Source organism: Haliotis asinina, chromosome 2 (genome assembly GCF_037392515.1).
Source record: "Haliotis asinina isolate JCU_RB_2024 chromosome 2, JCU_Hal_asi_v2, whole genome shotgun sequence".
Lineage (NCBI taxonomy): Eukaryota > Metazoa > Mollusca > Gastropoda > Lepetellida > Haliotidae > Haliotis > Haliotis asinina.
In genome coordinates, this window is record NC_090281.1 from 24,148,162 (window position 1) to 24,171,278 (window position 23,117).

Here is a 23,117-nt window from a genome sequence, read left to right on the forward strand (position 1 = left end):
GTGTCGTGTCCATTGTCCTTCTGGCAGACACAAACATGTCTAAGCTGTGTCGTGTCCATTGTCCTTCTGGCAGACACAAACATGTCTAAGCTGTGTCGTGTCCATTGTCCTTCTGGCAGACACAAACATGTCTAAGCTGTGTCGTGTCCATTGTCCTTCTGGCAGACACAAACATGTCTAAGCTGTGTCGTGTCCATTGTCCATTTGCGGACGTAAGACGTAAATGGCGTGACCATGTGATAGTTAAAAGTCGCATTATCAGTTGGAACTTCGGTAAATCGTCATAATCTACCAACAGTGCACTAACCGCCCTGATGGTCAGCGACTGTAAAACTTGAACGGGACAACCATCCCGTATGGCAACGGCGCGGCCCTACCAAATTTGCTAATATGTATGCATTACTCTCTGTGTGACATTCACCCCTCACTCAGACATATTCCAGCTGTAAGGGGCAGGGTTTCAATAATACAGGATGGTGAAACCAGTTTCCCGGAAGACATAGGCGTGTTACAACCAAATTTGTTCGTATGTATTGGTTGGTTGGTTGGTTGGTTGACGCCGCACTCAGCAATATTCCAGCTATATGGTGTCGGTCTGAACACAATAGAGTCATACAGACATACCCGACTTCCTTTGGTGTACCTAAAGGAAACTATACACATGTGAGCGCCAGTGTTAGTGAGTGAGTTTAGTTTTACGCCGCATTCAGCAATATTTAAACTATATGGCGGCTGCCTGTAAATAATTGGGTTTTCTCCAGAACATCAAGCGATCAAAATCATGAGCATAGATCTACAAAACTGGGATATGGTGACATGTGTCAACCAAATCAGCGAGGTGGATCACCCGATCCCATTAGTCGCCTCTCACTTCACGTTACCAGTAACAATCTTAGTCGACGGTATTGTATTCAGTTGGTGCAAAGCAAGCACTTGGGCTTAAAAGGATATCGGAGGTGTTTTAGGAAACCTACTTAGGCTTTGTGACTTGTGAGCTGGAAACACTGTGTCAAAATATTTTAAATAGTTTTATTGATTACACTTTTTCAAAATATTGTTTGTATGTTTTGGCTAGGCGGGGTTTGCTTTACGCCACCCTCAGCAATATTAAAGCTATATGGCATCGGACGAGACAATCCAGTGATCGACGCAACTGGGACAGGATGACATGAGTCAATCAAGTCAGCGAACCTGACCACCGGATCCGCTAGTCGCCCGTTACAGCAAGAACGGGTTACTGAATGTTGCATCCAGACCCATATAAAAGACTATCCGCCATATTGGATTTATGACGTCATCAACACCTGGACACCTGGTGTGTTTATGTTTAAAAACAAAAAAAAGTGAGTCACTCCTATATTGAAATCAATTCTGTCAACACCTGGTGTGTCTATATTTAAACCACGACTCACGTTGTATGTGGGTTTCCCCATAACGTATTTTTAGACTCTGGAGGGCAATATGAAAACCTGTGCATATTGTTTAACGCTGCATCAGCAACTTTGCATCTATCTGATATTTTTGAAAAGATTCAACAACATAAAAAGGATCGTTTGACGCTTATTCTCCCTTTGAAATGAATTTCAATTTCGCCAAAACGTACTAATCACGTTCTTCCTAATATGATTGTTTATTTTGTTTGTTTGTTGTTAAACACCAGAGTTGACAGCAATATGACGCACTCTGTTAATAAACGAGTCTGGACCAGACGATCCAGTAACATCAACAGTACGAACATTGATCTACGCAAACAGGATACGATGTTAATTAGGTCAACAAGCTTCCGTATAAAACTGGACCCATGAAAACTGTGACCCGTGAAGATCCGGGTTACAACTAATCTTCATTAAGCCATGCTTGCCGTTAGAGGCGTCTAACGGGATTGGATGGTCAGGCTCGCTGACTTGGTTGACACGCGTCATTGTACCCCAGTGGCGTACATCGACTGGTCATGCTCATGACTGGATTGTCTTATACAGACTCGATTAATTACAGACCGACGCCATATAGCTGGAATATGTCTAAGTGCGGCGTAAAACTAAACTCACTCAACCACTGTCTGCAACACAATACCTGCTTTCACCTCCAGCCTGTTTGGCCGCATGTTGACCTTCGTGGCTCATAGGTCGATGACACCTATGCACTCGTACCCACAAGGTCAGTGAAAGAAACACATGCTCTAAGAGCATTTAAATAGGAAACATAGGGATTGCGTGACGTTCTACTTTCAGCCATGGTTATCTTATCAGCCTCTCGTATCATGCTTTCCAGGCATGGGATTGGTCTTCTGATGATTATCGCTCAGGGTCACCGTAACATACACTTGACGAAGGACATGTAGAGTGCGTTTGGGATCAAATGAGAACGACGAATGATTAAATAGCTACAAATAGGGATAAGTTCACAAAACACAAATAAGACACGTGGTCCTGAAACCTCCCAACAGGATCTGAAACCTGGCATTTACTGATAAAAGTTGTATAAGAAACAAGCACAGCCAAGGTGAGATGACCTCAGCGGGTCAGGCTCTGTTCCATCAGTCGTTTGTAACCCCCCGGCGTGAAGCGTGAAAACAGTACAATATGACATTATTTTACCATTGACCTACCACCCCCCCTCCCCCCCTCCATCCCCACTTAGAAAGCAAGAAACCAACTTTACTTCTTTACGTTAGCACACCATAAATACAAGACAACACCAGCGTATCACTTTCCCATTCACATACAATGCACACGTAAGAATGGACAAAACAACCACAGGCTACAGACACTTAACACAATCGTCCAAAATGGTCACTGGTCATTGTTACCAGTGGCTGACTAGTGTAACTCGAGAAATGTCACCCCTCTTATCATAAGGTTCGCGAATACAAGATAAGTATATTTAGCTACCCTACCAATGATCTCAACACATACTTGCCTGTCTGTGGAACTGGTAAGTACATCAAGTAATGTTTCTTCCAGCTATGGCAACCTTTTGATGCTTTGTATTTTTTCCAAAATGTTTTTCCTGAAAATATTGAGAGACATTATTCGTTTCAGTGTGAGTTTTAGCGGTTAGAACTACAGCAAGGAGTAGCAAAATTATGGTTACTGTACGAGGTAATGTGAGGAGGTTGTCCATGTTAAACTGTGGTGTGGTATCTGAGTGGGATCGATCTGTTTTCCGTTTTAAGGCCGGGAGTATTTTTAGCAGCCGGGAGTAGCAAGTGCATGCTTGTGGTTGGATATGTGTAAAACTTATTACCTGAAGGTGTAAAGGACATCACCTCCCCCTAACATGTATCACAACTAATCGGTTCAACTCGCTTTTTCCTGCCTTTTGTCAGTACTCAATTTTCACGACCTTTCTGAGCGTTTCTGTGTCGAGACCCAGGTTCGATTCCCCAAGTGGATACAATGTATGAAGTCCAGTTCCGTTGCCACTCGCTGTTATACTTCAGGGGCCAGTTTCACAAAACTCTCGCAAGCCTAAGATCTCGTAACTTTTCTCGTAGCTCTTGTACCTGGCATACTGTAACATAGGAGGTGCAAGTGCTACGAGAAAAGTTACGAGATCTTAGGCTTACGAGAGTTTTGTGAAACGGGCCCCTGGAATATTGTTAAATGAGCCTATGACCATACTCACTTATGTATGTATTCATGTGTCTTTACTTGGTTTACTAGCCTGGCGCCTTAACCAAGCAAGCTTAAGGTACCGGGATCGAGGCCATCTGTGACCGGTGTTAAAACCTATGAGTCAGCTTTCTGTGTGGACAGTACACAACCCTGTGAACCTGAAAGAACCCACGAATCCGTTGGTATATGACCAGATGGTGGCCACATGAATACGTGCAAACACCTAGTTGCGGGTACAACTTGGTAAAACTTGCACTAAGTACTCTGAATATGTGACCTAGTTCACCCAACCCCGTAACTATGGGAACGCCCAACTACCTTGCTGTTACTTAGTGCCTACAAGTGTTTGTACAATTCCCCAGGGAGTTGAGGCTGAAAATACGCTGTGCCGTTGTGACTGACATGTAATGCTCTAACGAGAGACCAAAACGCCTTTGAGCTGGATATTGGCGCTATACAAATATTAGTATGACTTGTATTTACCACATATTTATTTCAAACCACGTATTTGTTTCTTAAGAATCGCTTGTCTTCCTATACTTGCAGATCAGGAAAGATGCTTGTGATTCTGCTCCTGGTTTTAACGTCGGTGTTGGCTGACGCCCAAACACAGATGTCCCACAGCATCCATGGGTTGAGTATCATATCAAACATGCCGTTTAATTAAAAATAGCAGGGGTAGAATAACCTCACTGCAAGTCGTATCACTGGCGATTAAACTGCAGACCCGAGGTGGTCCAGGTTAGAGTGGTCACTGGCCAATGTACTCTTTGAAGAAGCAGAGGAAGTTTCAGTTCGGTTAGGAAATGAATTAACAAACTTATGACGTTTCATGAACGCACCGTCATTTCTCTGTGTCACCACCCTGCCCTTTTAAAGTCCGGGATAGAAAAGACCTTCAGCAACCCATGCTTGCCATGAAAGGCGACAATGCTTGTCGTAAGAGGCGACTAACGGGATCGGGTGGTCAGGCTCGCTGACTTGGTTGACACATGTCATCGGTTCCCAATTGCGCCGATCGATGCTCAAAATCGCAAATTTCACTCCATACACATCAACTTTCAAGGATAAGTAATTGCCAACGTATATGGCGCTCAGGCACATTGCCGGCTTACGGCACCACGAACACAGGGCATTGTCGCACTTTCCGATAATCATCCAACACCATGGGAATCATACAGCCACGCTGCTTGTTAGTCGCAATGGACTAAACGCCCGCATTGCCAGCATTTCCTCCCGGGTACCCATGACCATGACAACTATGATCATAAAGAAGGAAGTAAAAGTAGTGATGCATTCTCAAAATATTCATTATTATCATGTCAGCGTTGATTGACTCCGATATATATCTCCCAATTTCTTTTCAATCGTAAATTAAAAATGATCTGCACCTACATTTTTAAGAGTATATATTGGTTTTGAAAGTGTCGACCTACTGGAATCTGTGTCTTGGATGGTTGCTAGGTTCCAGAACGTGAAACTTGGCCCTCAGTATCAAAATCTCGATCGTCGGTTGTGGATATGCAGCCTTCATACAGGTGGAAAAATAAAAATAAAATTAATAGAAGTAAATAGTGATAAAATAACTCGATAGGGAGATCGGAAACGTGAGTCAAGTAAAAAATGAATATCTAACATTCTCGTAAACACGAACAGCAGTTGAATATAGACGCACACATCTGTGTGATTCTTAACGGCTCCTTCCCCACAACCACCTCCCCACACCTACCGAGGCCCCTCTAACTCAAGGCCAATATCACATGAAATGGGTAATAGTTTGTTTTTGAAACGAATTGTTCACATGAAGCCGTCTGTCCGTCTGAATCTTTGTGCGTTAATCTTAACTCATTCCACTTTTTTGCATGTGTATGGTTATAGGTGGCGTGAAACCCTACCCAGCATACAAACTGGCTGGTTGGTTGCATGGGAGAGTGAGGAGGGTTAAATGTTAATTTGAGGACAGTCTACGATATCAACTCGTAGGGCACGCCAGTATAGTTTTACGCCGCTTTTAACAATATTCCAGCAAAATCAAGTCGGGGGACGCCAGAAATGGGCTTCACACATTGTACCCTCGTGGGGAATCTAACCCGGGCCTTCAGCGTGATGAGCGAACGTGTTAACCGCTTTGCACCCCCACCGCTCCGGCTTAATGTGGAAGGAAACTCAAATGGGATTTAAAGATGTGAGACGTTTTACCACCGTCTGGAGCCTCGGGAGTATACGTATGGTCCTGAAAAACTTATAAAACTCATCGGGCTGAATTTGGGATTCGAACCCAGATTAATAGATGCCTGGCAAGCCCAAGGGACGCAACACTGAAAAAAGAAGTGTTGCGCCTGGGGTGAATATAGACCTTTTAAAGCCAAGGTCGCCCTAAAACCTTGACTACCTACCTGTTGCGACTAAGAAGACTGAATTACGAAGAACTGTCATTTGCCCGATGAACAGTCGGGAGTTGTAGGTCTACTCTGATGAACTGTCTGATGTTGCAGGTCAGGTCTGATGTTGCGGGTGTAGCCCGATGAACTGTCTGCTGTTGCAGGTGTAGCCTGATGAACTGTCTGATGTTGCAGGTGTAGCCCGATGAACTGTCTGATGTTGCAGGTGTAGCCCGATGAACTGTCTGATGTTGCAGGTCAGGTCTGATGTTGCAGATGTAGTGTGATGAAGTGTCTGATGTTGCAGGTGTAGCCCGATGAACTGTCTGATGTTGCAGGTGTAGCCTGATGAACTGTCTGATGTTGCAGGTCAGGTCTGATGTTGCAGATGTAGTGTGATGAAGTGTCTGATGTTGCAGGTGTAGCCCGATGAACTGTCTGATGTTACAGGTGTAGCCTGATGAACTGTCTGATGTTGCAGGTCAGGTCTGATGTTGCAGATGTAGTGTGATGAAGTGTCTGATGTTGCAGGTGTAGCCCGATGAACTGTCTGATGTTGCAGGTGTAGCCTGATGAACTGTCTGATGTTGCAGGTCAAGTCTGATGCACGTGTTCATGATGCAGAGCCACCATGCAGCCTTTGAGCTGCTAGACGCCGACAACAATGGCTCCATTACTTTGGCAGAGCTGGTGACCTACTACCATCAGTATGACCTCCGAGGTAGTAAATGTTCCTCATAGGTGAATTGTATTTTGTGAAGTGTCAACCTAGTTTATCCAGAAAGCAACACAGTATGAAACCAATAAACAATACGTTTTCCGCCACTTTACCAATGTTCCGGCAATATCACGGCGGGTACACCAGAAATGGGCGTGACACATTGTAACCATGTAGGGAATCGAACTTTAGCTTCACGAGCGAAGACTTTAACCACTAGGCAACCCCACCTCAAGAGATAGTATGCATTTACCATCTGTATTTGAATATGAACTATATTGTCAAATCAATACAGAAGACTGGAAAATAAAGTACACTGGCACCACACAATTCATTCAAAATACACTAAACTAAAATGCAGTGATTGACATTAGCATTAGTTATAATTAATCGTGACCCAGTATGATGGGATTTATTTCAACGCGGTGCGGTGGGGTAGTCTAGTGGTTAAAGCGTTCGCTCGTCACGCCGAAGACCGGGTTCGATTCCCCATATGGGTATAGTGAGTGAAGGCAATTTCTGGTGTCCCCCCGCCGTGATGTGGCTGGGCTATTGCTAAAAGTGACATAAAACAACTCAAAATATTCGCTCAATTACAACGTGGTTACCCACCGGGTTTATGTATCTTCTGTCCAGGCGACGGGCGGATCACCGAAGATGAATTCGCCAATGTAACCGGAATGGAGAAAATGATGGCCAGGAATGAATTCAATTACATTGACGAAGATAAAGACGGCATCATCACAAGGGGCGATATGACAGACCTTTACAAAACTTTCGACGTCGACCGTAAGTTGTTCCCCTCGTCTCTGCCATCCATGTTGGGGGGAGCGAGTGAGTGAGTTTAGTTTTACGCTGCACTCAGCAATATTCCAGCTACATGGTGGCGGTCTGTAAATAATCGAGTCTGGACCAGACAATCCAGTGATCAACTACATGAGCATCGATCTGCGCAATTTCTGAACCGATGACGTGTCAACCAAGTCAACGAGCCTGACCACTCGATCCCCCTTACGACAAGCATAGTCGCCTTCTATGGCAAGCATGGGTTGCTGAAGGCCTATTATAACCCTTCACGGGTCCTGTCCACGTTGAAAGAATGTATATGGAATGTGTAAAACCGTAATGGCAAAATATGTTGGTACTTGGACAGCAACAATGCATCGAATTATCGATGTACTGCAACCGTGGAGTCACTGATAGCATTTACTCGGTGGTAGGAACGAAAAACTATTGACGCATGGATAGTATGGTAATAAATAAACTGATAAATGCCGAGGGCAAATATTTATTTTTTCATCGTTTGAATCAATGAGTTTATGCTATAAATGTTTACCTGATATGAGTTTCGTGTCAGTTCTTGTCAGTTATCAAAAGAGACTGAAACTACTTCAGCTGTTTTTATATCATACAAACCCTATATCCATATGTGAAATAACGTGAAATGAGACAATTCAAGGAGAAAACATCTATTGCAATAGTGTTTTAATAGTTGGTGGCAAATGACTATCGCTATCGCAATAGTTGTGTCCCCTTCAGCTGTCAGCAGGTGTCCGGGCATTCACATACACTCTCTGTAATGATTCCCGTCACAGTACAAGTGATGATAGTGTTGGTCCATGTTGGACCGTACAACGACGGGTATAATGTTGATGATTATTATCACCATCATCCATCTTTAAAAGTTGAATAATTAGAGGCCGCTGTCACCTGTTGAAAAATAAAAACAAAAAATGAGACACTGAGCCAGTGAGTCAGTTTTGTTTTACGCCGCTTTTAGCAATATTCCAGCAACATCACGGCGGATATCAGATATGAGCTTCACACATTGTACCTATGTGTTAAATCAAACCTGGGTGTTCGGCGTGAAGAGCCTCTAAGCACCACTCCAGTTAGATGTTGAAAAACAAACCCATCACTGATTACAACATGTGAAACTTTGGAAAGAAACTTAATGGTAATGAACTCAATTTCCAGTGAACTTCAAAGAATACACTGTTATTATATTCTTCACATATGATGACTGCTTCATAATAAGCAGGTAGTGGTCTGGAGTTTAATGTCTTTGTATTCATTGTACAGATGACAACTCAGTTTCCGAGAAGGAGTTTGTAGATCGTTATGGAGAGGTAAGCTGTGAAACTCTACAGGACGGGGAGGGGAGAGGCATGGTTCGCCTGTTATTCCATTATCTAAAACTTTAACAAAATCAGTTTTGAATCAGAAATTGGCTCGAGTCTTGTGGTAAAAGATGTACCATTACTGATAAGAACTGGACGTTGTCACTTGCAGCGCTGGCATCTTTCAGATTATCAATCTAACAGTCATTTTGAAAGGACTGATGACAAAATAACATTGTTATGTGTGTTATTATTAAAAGTTTAACAACAAACTTCACTGCCCAGTCCGATTGAGGTGAGATCTATAATTAAGCGTATTTGTAATTATATCAAATGTTATTTTTTCAGATAATGAAAATTGTTCACCAAGGCATGAATATTGGATGAAAAGGAAGATCCAAACGTGTTCTATATAATGTGTTAAGTTATTTTGGTATTAAACGTGTGCATTGCAATTGTTCGTAAATGAAAGGCGTTTTGTTGTTGCCAGAAATACACCCTTCCACTGATTTTTAAAAAAAGGTACTGAAGGCTGAAGTGTCAATGTCTGTGGAGAAATGGGGCGTATCAAATGAAAGTGTCAATGTCTGTGGAGAAAAGGGGCGTATCAGATGGAAGTGTCAATGTCTGTGGAGAAAAGGGGCGTATCAGATGAAAGTGTCAATGTCTGTGGAGAAATGGGGCGTATCAAATGAAAGTGTCAATGTCTGTGGAGAAAAGGGGCGTATCAGATGGAAGTGTCAATGTCTGTGGAGAAAAGGGGCGTATCAGATGAAAGTGTCAATGTCTGTGGAGAAAAGGGGCGTATCAAATGAAAGTGTCAATGTCTGTGGAGAAAAGGGGCGTATCTGATGAAAGTGTCAATGTCTGTGGAGAAAAGGGGCGTATCAGATGGAAGTGTCAATGTCTGTGGAGAAAAGGGGCGTATATAATGACAATGATAATGTCTGTGAGGGGAAACCGGATGGTGGAGGGGCGTATCTGATGACAGTGTCAATATGTGCCAGGGTAAAGGAGATAGTGAAGGGACGTATCAGATCAAAGTGTCACTCTATGTAAGGGGAAATAAGGAAGTGAAGTGGCGTATCTGTCAGGGGAAACGTAACGGGCGTATCAGATGATAGTGTTAATATTTGTGAGGGGAAACGAGATGGTGATAGAGCATAACAGATGACAACATTTGTGAGAGTGAAGAGCTCATCAGATGACAATGTAATGAGTCACTGACTCATAATAAGCAGTATCTCTCAAACGCAGAAGCAATATGCTTTTATAGGACTCCGGCCTCGAGCGGGGGCCTTAACCGCTAGGCTACTCCACCGCCCCAAGAGTCATGTGTAATCAGCCACCCTGAGGTTGTGGTTTGATATTCTAATATTGCACTTATATTTGTTGCCTGACGCCACAATCAACAATATCCCTGCAATATTGCGACTGTCTGTAAATAATCAACTCTTGGTCAGACAACCCAGTGGTCAACAGTATGAGCATAGGTCCATCCACAGCGAGATATGATGACATGCGTGAACCAGGTCATCGTGCCTGACCACCCGAACCCAGTAGTTACCTCTTGCAACAGGTATGGATTGTTGAAGACCAATTCTAACCTGGAACTTCATGGGTGTAATGCTCTTCCATACAAGAAAATATGTTCAAGCAGTGCCTAGCAATATTAAAAAAAAATGGTCACTTTTAATAGCCTCACCTATTCTACAAAACTGCACTATCAAGCAGGGGGTTACACTGAAATTGTGATTCTACATTTGAACAGTCGCCTACCGTACAATCTGTCTAGTCTACTCTGCCAAAACGGAAGTGCAAAAAATGGATAACAATACAATAACGACCGTGCATGAAATGGTCAATACGACAAAGAACGTGCAAGAATGGATGACAATAGAGCCACGACTATACAAGAAATGGATAACAATACAATAACGAACGTACATGACATGGATAGCAATACAACAGCGAACGTGCAAGCAATGGATAACGACACAAGGAACGTGTAAAAAATGGATAAATATACAATAACGATCGTGCAGCACAGACAACAATACCAATATGGACATGCAACTAATGACAACCATTGTCAGTAATGCAAGGAATGGAGAACAATATCGTAATATCCGAAGGCACAGTGACATTATGTACAATAATGTTCGTTCTAACTGTTGAGAGAATGACCATGATCCACAACAAGACTGGTCCGCAAAGGCCAAATAGACTTAAGGCGCGTCACATGTTGAAATAAAGCGTGAAAGGTTTTAAAGCGGTCAGCACATTTCAAACTACGCAACGTGGAGCAGTCTTGCTAACCGATACTGTCTGTGGACACATGAAAAACTAGTCAGAACTAGTTTGCTGTTGATAAAAATAGGTACAAATTAAATCAAATTCAGTCAGTTAAGAATGAAGAAGTAAATGCATACAGTTTTACAGTTTATTAGAATACACTCCACAAACCCACGTACAGTGATGCATCGTACTCATAAATAACATCTCATACTACACGCAGCATAGAGAACATAACCAGTTTTCTTAATTTCTTTCGATCCGAAACGAGTAGAGTACGCTGCCAACCTTTGCTCGCTTCGCTTACATATATGCAGACTTGTCATAATCTCTAGACTGCGCAACCCCATTTGCGCTACAGTTTGCCTGTAACAAGACAAGATAACACAACTGTGACAGAAAATAGGAATGAAAATACGGGTGATCAACGCCGTCATAGTGCAATAATTACTTTACAATAAAGAAGCTAATCATGCACAAAGACGTGTCATTCCTATGACTCACAGTGAGTGAGTGAGTTTAGTTTTACGCCGCACTCAGCAATATTCCAGCTATACGGCTGCGGTCTGTAAATTATCGAGTCTGGACAAGATAATCCAATGACCAACAACATGCATATGAGCATCGATCTGCGTAACTGGGAACCAATGACCCGTGTTAACCAAGTCAGCGAGCCTAGCCACCCGATCCCGTTAGTCGCCTCTTACGACAAGCATAGTCGCCTTTTATGGCTAGCATGGGTTGCTGAAGGCCTGTTCTACCACGGGACCTTCACGGGTCCCTATTACTTACAACTGCTAGAAGGTTTCTCAAACAGTGTCTGTTCATTCAACCCTCCGGCTCCTGTTCAAGACATAAGTTTCGGGCATTTGTCATGCTCGTTTACTATATCCGGCATTCCATTTTAGGATCACATTTGTTCGTATTCTGGAGCAAGAGCAACAAGTCTTTTCTCAGAAGGGGCGGGTCACATGAAGGTCACGGTGACCGAAACCTCACATGATTCGCCAATCGCCGGTCACATGATCACGTGTGAAGCAACAGCTAAACACTTTGAAACGTGACATATGTACATTTAAATTGTATCGGTGTTCATCTGACTGCTGGTTCACACGAAGAGGAGATTACAAATACAGGGGCCCGTGAAGATCCGGGTTAGAATTGATCTTCAGTAACCCATGCTTGTCGTAAGAGGCGACTAACGGGATCTGGTGGTCACTTGTTGGTTGGTGTGTCATCGGTTCCCAGTTTCGAAGATCGATGCTCATGCTGCTGATCACTGGATTGTCTGGCCCAGACTCGGTTATTTACAGACCGCCGTCATATAGCTAGAATATTGCTAGAGTGCGGCGTAAAACAAAAAACCCCATCAAAATAGCACTATCACAATATCAGTGAGGGATTTCCTTTTAAACGTTTCCTTTATCCTGGAATATTTCATGTAATATTTCTCTCCCAGGCATCTACTGCAGGAGTTGCTTCCCTTTTCCTTACCATCCTCTCACCTCACCTAAACCAAAACCACCTAAAAATAAAACAAAACTAACACCAAAACGATCCAAATGAGCTAATATTAACACAAGGTGTCGCGTTATCTTATCTGTCTAGTCTGTGACAAAAGGCTACTGCAGAAGACATACAGGTAGGTCGTCCAAATTATGAAGTGCACAAATAATTTTCACAGATTGAATCTGTTAATGACAACAGACAAGTCGTATTTCGTATCTAGATAACACATACTGAGACTACCGTCAAACATAACCCTTTAGTCTCCTCTTACGACAAGCATGGGTTGTTGAAGACCAGTTCTAACCCGGATCTTCACGTGTTGTCTGTACATGTACTCACACAGTAACTGATTGCTGCATTTATTGACCAATTCCCCTGACTTGTAGCCATCACTGTGACAAATATGTCCACTGACGCTTGTTTGGGTGTCAACTTCTTTTATCATTCACCTGCTGAAGGAGTAAGGATATACTCCGAAATGTTGTGTTCATCGTAACATAGAAGTTGACATCCATCATTATGTCTATCACTGCTAAATGCCATTCAAAGACCTAATCTGTCCAAGGCTGGTGGTGTGGTGAGTTACATATTGAACCAGGATTAAGATTTTCCCATATCACCATGGTGATTGGAGTCATTGCAATTTATAATTTCGTATTTCAGGCTCCAGTGTATCGCGATGCAGTACATCATCGTTCTATCGATAATCGCAGGGGCGTTTGCTGCACCCACGTGAGTGGTAACTGTAAAGTCAGAGACAACAAGTGACAAGTTTATTTTGCATTTGAGGCCTCACAACCACAGTTCTAAGTTACAAAACGTCCGAGATAACAATAGCTCTCACAGCAGGTAACACCTTAAAATATTATTTATTGATTTTCAAAGGGAGGAATATTAACCCACTAAATGCAATTTGTTAACGGTGAAACAAAATATCTTCACTATGAGCAAAAGGGGAAACCCAAAAAGAAATATTAAGAAACTCACAGGTATGCAAATTTACTGATCCGCCAATGGTCTAAAACTGTTAGTTAAATGGTAAATTCGTAGAGCGCCTGACATCAACTTCACTGATGCTCAGTGCCACTCGTGCAAGGAAAAACGGGGGTTGCAATGTAGCATAATACATCCTGCTTATATACAGTCACAGTTTGCTGGCGAGGAAGCAAGAGGTTGTGTGTTTCAAAGTTGCATATGTATTGTCACTGATGGAATGGTTTCAGGACACTGAACATTGAGTAAAACGACCGCTTGAAATGAAAACATCAGAAATGGCATACGGTTGACTTATATGTGAATCCGGTCAAAAATTCCAAACAGGTTTCAAAAACAAACGTCACTCAAGGTATTGCACAACAGAGCGAGGTCAACTGTTACATGAGTGAGGTTAGTTTTACGCCGCACTCAGCAATATTTCAACTATATGGCGGCGGTCTGTATACAATCGAGCCTGGGCCACACAATCCAGTGATCAACAGCATGGGCATCGATCAGCGCAACAGGGAACCGATGACATGTGTCAACCAAGTCAGCAAGCCTGGTCACCCGAACCCGTTAGTCGCCTCTTAAGACAAGATTAGTCAACTTTTATGGCAAGCATGGGTTACTGAAGACCAGTGTTCTACCCTGGAACTGCACGTGTATGGCTGTTGCAGAAACAACTGTATGAAGTCATGGTGGTACATCGAGTTGTTGTACAACGCACCGTGCAAGGAACTCCATAATGTCACCATTTCCTTTGGATCAAATCAGGGTCAGAATCTTATCTCAAGATGTCATTTTCACGCAAACATGTTTTAAAAGTATTGCTGAACTAGAACTTTCTATTGTCTTTTAAGAGAAAGGACGGGAAAAAAATCACGTTCATGAAACGAGCAAATAATATGGACTTGCAAAAATAATATAGACTCAGTCTGCCAGGTTGACTCAGTCTTATATACGTACATGAAATTCTCCGTAAGGAGGTGTGCCAGTGATGTGTGACGACTGTGGGTTCGAATCCCAGGTACCCCTGAATATATTTCTATTTTCTTCCCTATATAAACCCTTATAAGTAAAATTCACCAATTCTAAGTCCCAGTGTCCCATAGTTTCTAAATTTTGCTAGCCAGTCGGGACAGCTATACCTGAAAGTTACTAGCACACAGAATAATTCACTAGCCTGAAATTTGAATGTAGAAACTTAGCACACGATTGCAAAAACAGATGAGAATAAGATATTGTCGGCGTGACACGGGTTTCATCATTAAGCTGCTAATTTGATGGACATTTTTATCAGGTCATAATCTGGAATGATTTAAAAGTGTATCCAAACTTAATAAGACGGTACAAGTGATATATTTACATGCCTATGAAAATTCATTAGCCAGTCGGGACTGTGGAGATTTACTAGCCCGACAGGATTTTCACTAGCTATCGGCAAGCGGGCCAGTGGCTGTTTCGCACACTGCTAACACCTCCATCACTTCAGGGTTTCTTCACACACCAAGCCGACACACCCTGATGAAATTCTGTTCAAGTCGATGTAAATCCAGTCACTCATATTTAATCTTTGTGAAGTGGAATTCATACTTATGAATTATTATCTTGTGACTTAGCCACCCCTACATCGGAAATAGGATTTCGGTGATACTCTTTAGCAATAAAGCAATTCATACCATTCCCACCAGAGTAGGCGTGGTAGGTTAGCCAGTGGTTAAAGTATTCGTTTGTTACGCCGAAGTCTCGGGTTCGAGTCTCCCTACATCGTGTGAAGCCCATTTCTGGTGTCCTGCGCCGTGATATTGCTTCACTATTGCCGGAAGAGGCGTAAAACCACTCACTCACCTGTTAGGTTAGACCTTTCTCTTCGGTTTTATGGAAACGAAAGCACAAAAATCAGAGAGTGAGTGAGTGAGTTTAGTTTTACGCCGCTTTTAGCAATATTCCAGCAATATCACGGCGGGAGACACCAGAAAATGGGCTTCACTCATTGTGCCCATGGGATTGAATCGAACCCGGGTCTTCGGCGTGACGAGCGAACGCTTTAACCACTAGGTTGCCCCACCGCCCCAACAAAAATCAAAAACATTTGAATACCAATCAAACTGGAACTTCTGAATCACTCGTACTTTATTCTGGAATATGGAAAACTGTTTTCAGGTGAAAGCGTATGTTCACAGGAGTCCTTTGCCGTCGAGTAATGCTGCAGCTGCTCAGTTGATCAGCTTCTTCAAGCAGGTGTTCAACAATCTCGATGATAATAAAAATGGGCACATAGAGGTATCTGAGATGTACAAAGCTTTCGACGATGATGACACGAACAGTGAGTTTCATGAACTTTCATGGGTTTCTGTGTGGGTACATTGACTGTCCTGCAACCGTGAGGTGTGTCGTGTATTCACATACATTTGTGTGAGTTCCTTTCTTCAGTCATGGATTGTGTCCGTCCCTACTTGTACCTTTGTGTGAGCTCCTTTCTTCAGTCGTGGATTGTGTCCGTCCCTACTTGTACCTGTGTGTGAGCTCCTTTCTTCAGTCGTGGATTGTGTCCGTCCCTACTTGTACCTTTGTGTGAGCTCCTTTCTTCAGTCGTGGATTGTGTCCGTCCCTACTTGTACCTTTGTGTGAGCTCCTTTCTTCAGTCGTGGATTGTGTCCGTCCCTACTTGTACCTTTGTGTGAGCTCCTTTACCTTCCTCAGTCATGGATTGTGTCCGTCCCTACTTGTACCTTTGTCTGAGCGCCTTTACCTTCCTCAGTCGTGGATTGTGTCCGTCCCTTCTTGTACTGTTGTGTGAGCTCCTGTCTTCAGTCGTGGACTGTGTCCGTCCCTACTTGTACCTTTGTGTGAGCGCCTTTACCTTCCTCAGTCGTGGATTGTGTCCGTCCCTACTTGTACTGTTGTGTGAGCTCCTGTCTTCAGTCGTGGACTGTGTCCGTCCCTACTTGTACCTTTGTGTGAGCGCCTTTACCTTCCTCAGTCGTGGATTGTGTCCGTCCCTACTTGTACTGTTGTGTGAGCTCCTTTCTTCAGTCGTGGACTGTGTCCGTCCCTACTTGTACTGTTGTGTGAGTTCCTTTACTCTCTTACACCTGTGGGTCGTGTCCTACGTACAGGTGCATTTGTGTGAGTAACTTTACGTTCTTCCGAATCGGGTAGTGTCTTTGCCTGTGTACTTTTGTGTGAGTTACTTTACTGTCCAGACTCGTGAAGGTCCAGGGTAGAATAGGCCTTCAGGAACTCAAGCTTGCCATAAACAGGGACTATGGGATCAGGTGGTCAGGCTGACTTGGTTGATACATGTCATCGGTTCCCAATTGCGCAGATCGATGCTCATGCTGTTGATCACTGGATTCTCCATTCCAGCAGATTCGATTATTTACAGACTCTTGATCATACCCGTGATCATTAGTTTCAAGACCTATATAACTTCACTCATCAGCTGCTAAATGCCAATCCGTGACTCGCTTGAAGATTAAACACACACACTTGAGGCCATTTCAGTTTATCATAAGGGGTGATTAAAGGATTAACAAGGCGGTGCGATAAGCCAAGTGATTAACACCCGGGTTCGATTCTCCACATGTGTCAAGCCCGTTTATCGTGTCCCCAGCCGTGATATTGCCGGAATACTGCTAAAAGAGGTCTAAGACCTTACTTACTCACTTAAGGGTTAACATAAAACGATACAGTGAAGTGGTAAATACGTATTTCAGTTATGTCACGTCTGTCCACGTGATGCGGGATGAAGATGCTGGTGCTAGACATTTACAGTCAGGTTGTCGTCGAGAAGATACAACAACCCAGATCCAAGTCACATGGAGATGTCAGCCTGACCTGATTATTGTGCCATTGTATTCCAACAACACGCTGCTCTATGAACAATCTCAAGGTTCAGTCAACTGATTATTCAGCAATGATTCTGTTTTCTACAGAGGATCACAACTTGAGTATGGACGAGTTCACGGCTGGGGAGACAACCGAGAAGAAATTCTTAGAAGCAGTGTTCAAGAGCATTGATTCCGACCATGACGGTTCCATCAGTCGTCAAGTGACTGCTACCATCTTCAAGATGATGGACGAGAACAGTAAGCATCGTTGACATGTTCTGTTTATCCGCGTCACCAGGTGACTAACTAACAGTATAGACTGTTGTATATATACCACGCGTAAAGCAGCATTATGTATTTCTGAACTCAAGCAGAACAAAAGATACATAAAAACGAAGAGACACTGAAACAGATGATCCTTGAGAACTTGAGAAACTGAATGAATTAGCGGTAAAACCATCCTAAATTTACAAAACTTTACGACCTTTGCAAATATCATCTTTACAAGATTTGTATACTTTTGTGGTTAATATCAGTTTATGAATTGTAAAGTTTGGTCATCATGTTGTTTCTTGTTATAGTTGCGCCGTTGGCGAGCTATGCTTGGTGAAGAAAGACGTCATTTTGTTTGTATGAGTCTTTCTTGTTTTTCAGTTTGCAGTCAGTTTGTTTCCAGTAAACACTGTCGGGGTGATATTGCCATTTATAACTCTCCCTTGGAAGATTCTGTAGTGTAATTTTTACTGCAATATTACGCGCTAGTGTAATACCGTTAGATGTATGACGTCATAATGGTTTGCAGTCATGATGTCACATTGCTGTTACCGCTGTCACAATGGTATCAGACCTTGCTTGACTCGCTGAAAACTGAGAGTCATAAAATTATATAGAATACTAAACTTGCTTCCGTGAAATATAATTTTTATTAAACTTTCGTCCATTTGATACCAAATCATTAACTCGTTCAATAATAAGGACATTACGCGAAGGGTCTTTTAGTATGCTCTATAAACAACTTATCCATCAATTTATGACAGAAGCCTTCATGCCTTGGCGTATGCACCTGCTTGTCGTAAGAGACAACTAACGGGAACTTGGTTGACACATGTCGTCGTATCCTAATTGCGCGGATCGATGCTTATGTTGTTAATCATTGGATTGTCTGATCCAGACTCCAGATTATATACAGACCGTCCCCATTAAGCTCACTTACTCACTCACACATATCTTCATGCCTAGTTGAAATTAATATATTAGTCCATTTTTTCCAGGCACCCCTGAAATATATAAAAGACGGTCTCTGACCTGAATTGAACTGACAAAACACTGACATCTGTTACAGGTGATGGCCTCATCGACCTAAACGAATTCGTTGACCAGTACTCAAAAGTGAGCATATGTTACTCAGTTCCACATAACTAATCGCATCTTTCTCCCACTCCAAGAATTCCGGAGTATCCCCTTTAAACTATTTTCCAAGATGTGAGTAGCATGCGTTTAAGTGATTGTATTCCGCGTCAAGCATCTGACCAGTCCAGTGAGTCCAGGACACATAGGTGAGTGAGTATGGGTGAATGCTGTATTTAGCAATATTCAAGCACTATCATGGCGGACGACACCAGAATCGGACTTGAAACAAAGTACCCATATGGAGACTCGAAGCCGGGTCTTGGATCTGACAGGCGAACTCCTAACCACGAGACTATCTAAGCGTCCCTGTACACGCGGAATCTCTTGATTACACTACTTTGTAAATAACGAGGTTAACCATGTGTTTTTACCACGGATATCACCTTAACATTAAAATTATAATTTAGGTCCATGGGTAACGGCATTCTCTTCCTACAGAGGTTACTTGTCATATCTTCCTACGAACCTCCGTTCTAATACGGCCATATTTCGCGGTTCTCATAAAATCCCCTAGCGGCAAAAAATGGCAGCAGATTTATCTCCCTTTTTTTCTGTCCAATCAGAACACGTGTTACATCGACCTAGATTCAACTTGACAAATGCAAGCAATGTGGAGAAACAAACACGACATGACTGAGTTCTGTATAGAAGAAACATTTGAGTATCGCGCTCGGGAAGAGGTTCTAGTTTCACGATGCATCCGGAAATTACCGAGATCTTGCGCACGATCACTTTTGAAACAAGGTCGTTGCTTGCACAACTAAATCTGATTGCCTCCAATCACGAGTCTTGAACACTCGCACCATGAAAGGGTCGTATTAGAACAGAGGTTAGGTAGGAAGATATGACAAGTAACCACTGTGGGAAGAGAATCGGACAACGGGTAAACTTCCAGGTTAGACCCTAGGACTTAATTTTGTACGGGCTGACATGCAAGATGATGCATCCTCGATATCTCCCGGGCATACGTTGAACGTCCACAATACCCTGGATGCATCTATTTAATACCCCCCTTGGTTGGCTTTTTTTAAGCTGAGCGCAGCCATCACAACTCACATTCGCTTTTAAAATTATCTAAGTATAAACCGATTACACTTGGCAGAACATATGGTAGCTGTCTCGCGTTATCGCTTTCTCGTCTCGCGTTATCGCTTTCTCGTCTCGTGTTATCGCTTTCTCGTCTTGTGATATCGCTTTCTCGCTTTCTCGCCTCCAAAATTTAAAGCGAGAAAGCGATGGCCCAAATCAGCCACCATAAGAACAAGCCATACAGAGGTTCTCTTAAAGAGATAGAAGAGGTTCTTGCATATAGGTGTTGAAAGTTTTGAACCTGAAACCTTCTCAGTTAGACAGCTATCTTTGTTGACACTGATAAGCTTGGTTGTAACGGCGGCCTAGCTGATTGGCTAAAGGGAGGTAATAAAATTTTGGCGACCCGTAGATGCATCCAGGGTGTAGTGGAGACTTCTCGGAACGTATACCCAGGAGATATCGAGGATATGTATAATATGGCATATGACCAAAAGGGAAGTAACTGAAGCGTTCATAAAATGACATCATTGGTTCTCGTGTTAAACAGTGATCTTGGAGTTCTGGCACTAACACGCAGTGCTGAGTGTGAACAGTTTCGGCACAGTGCCACTTTTCACAAAACTTTGGGATTCACTTCAGATTCACATGTGTTGCTCCTTGAGGTCAAATACAAAGCAGTCAATGAGGAGTGTTTCACACGCCCCTTGAGTTGAAATACAAAACCTTAAAATAATACCGAGAATTGAAAAGAATGGCAGTCAGTGAGAAGTGTTTCACATTCTCAACAACGTCACATATCTTGGTGGAGACATGGGCTGACTTGGCGTAAGGAGACACTTGATCGAGTAGACTGTTTAAATTACTAGAGAGATAATTCAGCGATGGTTTGGGATCGGTGTTTTAGTTTATTTATGTTTAAATTTCAATTGCAGATTTATGCCTTGATTCTGCAAAGTCTCCAGAACCCTCAAGGACATTAAAGAGGGAGGACATAGAGAAAGACATTGTGTAAGTGAGCCATGTAGGAATAACGACGCTTTGAACATTTGCCTCGTTGATGGAGTGATTGAGTGAGTGGTGTTGGCTTTAGTGACATTTGAGCAATGTATCGGTGGGAACATCACAAATGGGCTTCACACATTGTACCCATATGGGAAACCCAGCCTTGGTCTTCAGTAAAAGCTTTAACTATTCGGCTACCTCGCCGCTCCCATTTGTCTCGAGGGATGGAAGACACCCTGATCTAACATTAATCTGGAAACTACATTCTGATGATTAGTTTACATACATACATTACTACCTGCTAATTCAACCGTCCTAAAATTCGACACGGATGCGTAAAGGCAACAATAGATGGTAGCCAATGATGGTACAGGCTACCATTTCAAAATGCCCACTGTCAAAATGTTTTCTTGGTAATCATTAGCGTCTCTGGTGTCAGCATGTCAGTTGTTTTATAAAAGTTTTTATTATATATATTTCTACAGCACACCTTCTACACAGTCGCAGACCTTTAGGTTTTGTTTGTTTGTTGTTTAACGCCACACTCAGCAATATTACAGCTTTTCTGTCAATGATTGATGCTGGGTCAGACAATCCAGTGATCAAGAACATGCGAATCAGTCAACGCTAATAGGATACGATGACAAATGTCAACTAAGTTGTTGTTTAACGCCACACTTTTTTTTACTTTCAGATCAAGGAAATGGCTCGTACATTTACTGTTGTGACCAGCAGGTGACGTTTTGTCTCAATAAACAACATCACATGCATTACGTCTTCGTTTTGTTTAAATGTATCTACCTGTGAAGATAAGGGTTAGAATTGATCCTCGGGAACCCCTGCTTGTCGTAAAAGGCGGTTAGGTGGTCAGGACTTGGTCGACTCATGTCACCGTATTGCATCTGCGAAAATAGAAGCCCACTCACTCACTCACTCACTCACTCACTCATTCGTGTCCCTCAGCAAAGATATCATTCATGTCATATAGGCCACTGTAAATATGCACGACAACTTTGTTAAATTCCAGTGATAATAATACAGTGATAACAATTGCAACATTAAAAAGATTGATACTTTTAAAATATTTACATATGTTTTAAACAATAATAATGATGATGATGCACAGGCAATTAAAATAACATATATTTCTGAGTCCTAAACCATACACGTAAAAAATTGCTTTAGAACATATCACTAAAATAGCTCTATCTCCAGTGAAGTTAAATTGAGTGTTGAAGTTTAATGTTGAATTAAGACTGACAGTTACCGAAGGATGACAATATATGGATGAACTTCTTTATTGCTATGGGAGCGATGTTTCGGTGCAGATTCTAACACCGTCATCAAGCAAGTGATGGCAGTTATTCATGATTACATTGCTACATAAACGTCAGCAACCGCACGTAAAATCTAAAGCAAGCTCACAAGACCGTCCCCCAAAACGCTATTGGACCCACGAACGCCATTATGTAAACAAAGGCACGTGCGTGTATTTCAAGTGAGTGAGTGAGTTAAGGTTTACGCCGCATTCAGTAATATTCCAGCTATATGGCGGCGGTCTGTAAATAATCGAGTCTGGACCAGACAATCCAGTGATCAACAAAATGAGCATCCATCTGCGTAATTGGGAACCGATGACATGTTTCAACCAAGTCAGCGAGCCTGACCCCCTGATGCCGTTAGTCGCCCCTTACGACAAGCATACTAACCTGTCATGGCGAGCATGGGTTGCTGAAGGCCTAGTCTACCCCGGGACCTTCACGGGTCGCGTGTATTTCAATCTCTTACTGTTCTTGTATAGTTATTGAAAATGTCATATATGGCAACACAATCCTGTTAGTCATGTTCTCTGTAATATCAAAATGTCGACTGTATTTTTCATGAATTTTTAGCAGTCACAAATTGCCAAAACCGGTTTTAGTACAGTGATTATTATGAAAGTACCCCTCTCCATACGCGCGTTGTGATTGGTTTGTCCTATTTTCGTACATAACAATCATCGAGATGGGACAATTCTTCTTTGAACGTACGGAAAGAGCCGAGTTGTGATGAATGGTCACCTATAACTATGACAAAATGTTCCAGGGAGCTGATGACCAATGTTATCTGAGCCTTCATTGGTCTAAACGGCTTGGTTTCCCTTTGCTGGAACCAAGCCTTGTTTGGATTGGCTGGTGAAAAATAGACGCAACACGCTGAACGACTGCCTGTATATCCTCGCG

General features: G+C 42.6%; 3 protein-coding genes across 3 annotated transcripts in view; all 3 read left to right on the forward strand.

The window, feature by feature from the left end:
* Positions 1-23,117, forward strand: part of LOC137273437 (uncharacterized) — a 270,044-nt gene that overhangs the window by 18,415 nt on the left and 228,512 nt on the right. The gene's annotated exons all lie outside the window — the stretch shown is intronic.
* On the forward strand, positions 2,907-9,302 carry LOC137272384 (uncharacterized). Its single transcript, XM_067804761.1, has 6 exons — positions 2,907-2,934; positions 4,164-4,250; positions 6,592-6,719; positions 7,353-7,505; positions 8,799-8,845; positions 9,185-9,302. The coding sequence occupies exons 2-6, from the start codon at positions 4,174-4,176 to the stop codon at positions 9,221-9,223; spliced, it is 444 nt and encodes a 147-aa protein (XP_067660862.1). The 5' UTR covers positions 2,907-2,934; positions 4,164-4,173; the 3' UTR covers positions 9,224-9,302.
* LOC137272385 (calmodulin-4-like) lies at positions 12,682-21,665 on the forward strand. Its single transcript, XM_067804762.1, has 7 exons — positions 12,682-12,773; positions 13,304-13,372; positions 15,802-15,944; positions 17,557-17,709; positions 18,794-18,840; positions 20,826-20,901; positions 21,590-21,665. Exons 2-6 carry the CDS (start codon positions 13,320-13,322, stop codon positions 20,871-20,873), a joined length of 444 nt encoding a protein of 147 aa, XP_067660863.1. The 5' UTR covers positions 12,682-12,773; positions 13,304-13,319; the 3' UTR covers positions 20,874-20,901; positions 21,590-21,665.